The 5,000-nt window shown below is 46.1% G+C and overlaps 1 protein-coding gene and 1 pseudogene across 1 annotated transcript in view; both read right to left on the bottom strand.

The window, feature by feature from the left end:
• Nucleotides 1-2,322, bottom strand: part of LOC127246000 (uncharacterized) — a 10,401-nt pseudogene extending 8,079 nt beyond the window's left edge.
• Nucleotides 2,323-3,373: 1,051 nt separating this feature from the next.
• The window catches only part of LOC127245995 (uncharacterized), a 2,757-nt gene continuing 1,130 nt past the window's right edge, over nt 3,374-5,000 (bottom strand). The window contains exon 1 of the mRNA XM_051267151.1: nt 3,374-5,000. This exon is cut by the window's right edge and continues 1,130 nt beyond it. Coding sequence (XP_051123108.1) covers nt 3,551-5,000 — 1,450 coding nt within the window. The 3' untranslated portion in view covers nt 3,374-3,550.

Here is a 5,000-nt window from a genome sequence, read left to right as displayed (position 1 = left end):
CAGTCGGTGCTAACTCAAAAAGTTCGTCTATTTTTTTTCTTCAGTTAGTGAGCAAGCATAGGAGCGAAGCAAAGCAATCTGGTCGTAGGTCGGGTTAGCAGACTCAAGATCGGAAAAAAGAAGTGAACCTACGGCTAGAGGAAGGAAAGAGTCAAGTGAGCTTGAAGCAAGAAGGGCAGTGAGTTCAGTTCCCACGTCTGGGGCTTAAGAGTTGAGTAGGGCTCGAGGTTCTTGAAATAAGTAGAGCTGCTCCTGCTGTTCCAGGGAGAACATTCGTTTTCGAATCCGTTCTCAAAAGCAAGATCTATGATCAACTTGCTCTTTCTCATAGATCACTAGCACGAGGAAAGTGATTGCACTGCCTACTGGTGCTGAGGGGTTAGAGAATCGAACTCTGGCTCTAAGAGTGAGGCTGCCAAAGCCACATATGCAAGCAAACTACGGGGACAAACCGCAGCCGAACAAACTCAATTCTGGTCATAAGAGACGGTAGTTGAGACAGGCTACGCCTCTGATGATGACCCTTTCATTGATGATAGCGAAGAGAAATGAATAGGTTCTCATGGGGAAATTTGAGTGATAAAAGGATTTCGAGTACAGTCAATCCCTGCGCATTTCCTCTACCTTATGTGGAAGCAGATTAGGGAGACATGGCTGTCAGACAAGGATACCTTTGGCTAGGGACACCTGAAACCAAGATCTATAATGGTTCAAGGGATGGTAGGGAGCTCTTGTGAATGGAGGGTTGAATAGTCAGTTGACAAGGCTACTTTCGAGTGAGTAGGTTTATTAGTGACTCTCAGTCAATCATTACTAAGGCGCAGGGATTGCTCTTGGATTTTTTGCACTTTATAGCTAAGCCAGATTGATTCTTATTTCATTGATAGAACCCTGCTAGTTCAATCCTCACTTTCCATTCCTAGGGTTATTGAATACTTTACTTGCTTGCTATTGCTAGTTCAATCGTCAGCTCTTGCTTAGTCATTGGACTATATCTCCATTTGAGGGAAACTTTCTAAACACTACTGCATTTCGGAATTCATCCTTTCCTTCGCCCGATTCTCTCCCTCGTCCTAACGGTTCCTCATCTCTCATGTGGATTTGATTTGGCGACTGCTCTATCTAATCTATAGTTAGGGAATGAGCTGACGACCATGCGTCACCCGTGGGTCTGCTTTTAGAATGGCCTACTTAGCGCCTTTAGTTTTCCATTAAGGCGGTGGTTTACCTTTAGGTTTGTTGCCTTTCCCTTTGCAACTTCCTGGGCGTTCATACTTACTTCTGTAGTCTTTCTCGCTTCCGAGGAAATCAGAAAGTCATGAAATGTTCACTTATTCCCCTGTTTCCGTCTCTTTATTACCAGCAAAACTCACGGGGACGGTTGGCTCCGTACCGGCTGAGGGCATTAGCACTCGACTGATAGGGATTCCAAGCTAATCTATCCGAGGCCATCAATGTATCTCTTGTCTCGGATTCAGTCTGATTTTCCGGATCCTAGGCTTTCCACCCGGTTGAGAGATGCGATGAGCCAAGCGCGTGCAGTTGGGGGACATGGGATTTGACCCGGAACAACGGAGGGGTGAGCTTGCAGAAATTGAGGCGCCAGGATCAGACGATCGATCTAGTGGCATTGTTTTATCGTCTTCGTCTTCCAAAAATTCTGTAATTGAAAAAAATGATGGTATGTTCCTATTCAGGTATAATATAAGCATAAGGAATTTGATCCGTTTGGTTAATACAACACCGACCATATTGGTCTACACTAATACATTGATCCCCACCCGCCATAATGATGGGTGCGCTATGTCTACAAGCACGTTCTGCGGTAAACGCATGAAAGTTGCATTCATGCAAAATCTGAACTAGTTCATTATAAGGTTCATTGCGTAGATTAGAAATAGGTATAATTATTTCACTACAAAAGCGTACATATTGAAAATGAGGCATCCTTTCTTCAATCTTTTTATCAATATCGTCAATCATTATATTGAACAGAACATCGGAAATATATTTCACAGGAGGAATACCAGTAGATAGACTCATCAATTTAATCTCCTTACCAGATTCATCTTCTTTATAAAGACTTGCATGAATATAACCTGATAACAATTTCACAGCATAATCATGATTATGAAGAAGTGGGGCAACCTTATGAAGAAGTCGAGATCTGGTCGTAGAAGAGCCCTGTGCTTTTACTTGACTTGATTTTGATTTTAGCTCTTTTGAAGCTTTTGAATCAGCTGTGAAGTCTCTTTGCAGTCCGTAAAGTGGAATTTGACCTATGTCCCCCTCAAATGTAAGCTCGTTCCTCACTCGTGCCATACGTGGGGTTATTCAATGAGCGAAGAACAATAAGGGCCAGCCGGACTCTACCTGCCGGGCCTGTGTATTCGGGAACCTCCGGGGAAATACAGTTATAAGTGCGAATAAGTGCGAACAGGCTCATCACTCTAATGTCTCGCCCAGGTCGAAAGGGTTCTAAGCCTTTTCCCCTTCCTTAGCTACTGACGACAGAATGGTTGGCACATTATTAAGAATTCCAGGTGATATGAACGATACGCTAGTTCGGGTCTTGAAAATCCTTTATTCAATGTCCAGAGAGTGACTCTTTCCTGCTTCCGATGGCAACTGGCTTGGAAGTGGACTTGATTGATTGTCTTCCCCATATGAGACGAGGGGAATCTTCGGTAGGAGTATCTAAGAGATGTTCTAAGAGACTATTAAGAGCCACAATCACAGGGATATATTACCTGAGGATGGTTACTACAGATCCCTTCTATATATATATATTTATAGCTACCTTTAAAAGAAATCCTATATCGGGAGAAATTAGGGCTGCTGGTTTTAAGCACAATGGAGCAGGGGACAACATAGACCATAGACCGAAAAAGAGTAGAAGAAGAAGAGAAGTAAGAACAACGAAGCGAGTGTCTCTCATGTAAGAATATTGTAAGGCTTCCCCAAGGCAAAAAGAATTCTAGAAGTTTCTCTGATACTTAAAACACCTGATAGACCTGGAGCTGGCAATCGCAGCAAGGGAGTGCGTTGCCTTCTTCAGATGGAAATGATCTCTGGGAAGATTGGTGTGGCTCGTCAAGTAAAAATCTCCTTTCCCAACTGCTTTATCGAGCCTGCTCTCCAGGATCCTAATTCCATCCTCAGGCTATGACTCACTTCGTCCCTCACTAAGATCTGTCGTATATAATAGGAATAGATTCAGTCTGGACAGCTGTTTAAAGAAAGGGATCCGTCTTCCTTCCATTCTTCGGAGCACCTAGCAAGGCCAGTGAAATGAGTCAATTTGGATTGTTTGTTTTGTTTGTTTTTATTTTAATAGGAAGAGTGATTTCGTAAATGCGAGGTACCGGGGGGCTTCCAGGCCGACGGAAATACAAGTCATGAACGATAGCGAAGCCAAGCCGGATAGGCTTTTTTATGTCGAAAGCCCCAAAACTTTCTATCTTATAACAGACAACTAACGCAAGCCTACTCAACTAATTTCATAAGTCAAGGCCTGTTCGCATCGCAAACTAATAGAAAAAAACAACTACTAGACGTCACTATACGTTGAGTGCTCCTTGTTGTTCGGATCTTGACCGGATCCGAGCTTCCCAAGCTCTATGCTGTTGGGGAATTCTGCAAGGGTCTTACCGCCTTCTTGATTGACTCTATTTGAGTCTTTGGAGTACTTTGGGATTATATTCCGCGCCGAGGATTTGTGCTTGTGGGCCGGGGTGAATATTGCAGACCAGCGGATCAGGTGGTCGACAATTGTTCGGACTTGGTAAAGGTTGTCGCGGCACCTGTAGTAGGACAGAGGACTTATCGCGATGCCCGCGGACCAATTTACGATGTCTCCGTCGCTGACGTTCGTCAAGCAGGCGACGTGGATTGGCCAGGGTCTTCTTCGGCTAATGAGACCTCGATCCCGAAGCCTTCGGAGTATCTTTTTGATAGGCGCCTCCATTTGTATGGGGAATTCGCTGCTGATAGATCTCGCCCAGTGCCCCCCTCCTTCCCCCGCCGCCTTCCGACCCGCGGGAGTATACAATGAGAACTTCCGGGCATGAGTGCTCGATCGTGAGACTGCCTGTTGAACGTCCGATGGCACCTTGCTCCGACCTGAGCTATGCAACATATAGATCCCCCTTGATCCTTGCCGGATGTGCTTGACGGTCCCCCATAATACGCTCACTTGGGGACTTCTTACTCCAGCTGTTCCAAGAGTCTCCGCTAGTTGAACCGCGTCCAGTAGACTCCCTGTTCCGCTCATCCCCTTTGTCAGCTCTTTGATCGGGATACTATTACCGAGGTTCCTAAACTTTCCATGGATGGCCGAGCGTAGGTGGCAAGCAGTTATATGGATACGGTGCTTTACCCGTAGACGCTTCTCCAGCTCTCGCAAGAATTGTATGGGAGTCGTCCTCGGAGGGACTTCCCGAATGACCGTACCGAGGAATTCTACCGTACTCCGTGCAGCTAGTGTTGTTGATCCTGCAGAGTCTACCCAAAGGTTCAGGCCGGATTGTAGAAAGTGGTTGATACATTTTTGTATTTCTATGATAAGCTCTACGGCACCCACGATTCCCAGTAGTAAGTAGTCGGCATATCGCGCGTAACAAATCCTTATGTTGGAATGGGTTTTTAAGGGGGCCAGCTTACGGGCCAGGCCTCTCTCTGACCTGATAACTAGTATCGCCTCCCCGCCCAGCTCTATCAGCAGGCCCTTTCTTTTGCAAGACTTAAAAAACTCTCTCATGGCCCAATTATTATTACAGCGTTCTCTACCATAGAATTCGGCCTTCGGGGTCAACCCGGCGGCTTCTATGAGGAAGGCGGCGCAAAGGAGGCTCGAGGGTTTGTTAAGGAAGGCGGCAAGGGCCGACGAAGGGGGGAAAACGAAAGGCCTTTTCTGGTCCCCCCTGAGCCGGGGGGTGCTTGTGGGGGGGGTGTGCCACGACGAAACAAGGGAATTCAAGGCCGCTTTGCGTTGGATGCTC

The sequence above is a fragment of the Andrographis paniculata genome, unplaced genomic scaffold, assembly GCF_009805555.1.
Source record: "Andrographis paniculata isolate CXL003 unplaced genomic scaffold, ASM980555v1 Contig269END, whole genome shotgun sequence".
NCBI lineage: Eukaryota > Viridiplantae > Streptophyta > Magnoliopsida > Lamiales > Acanthaceae > Andrographis > Andrographis paniculata.
The sequence above is the reverse complement of the archived record's forward strand: the minus strand, read 5'-3'. Positions and strand labels throughout refer to the sequence as shown.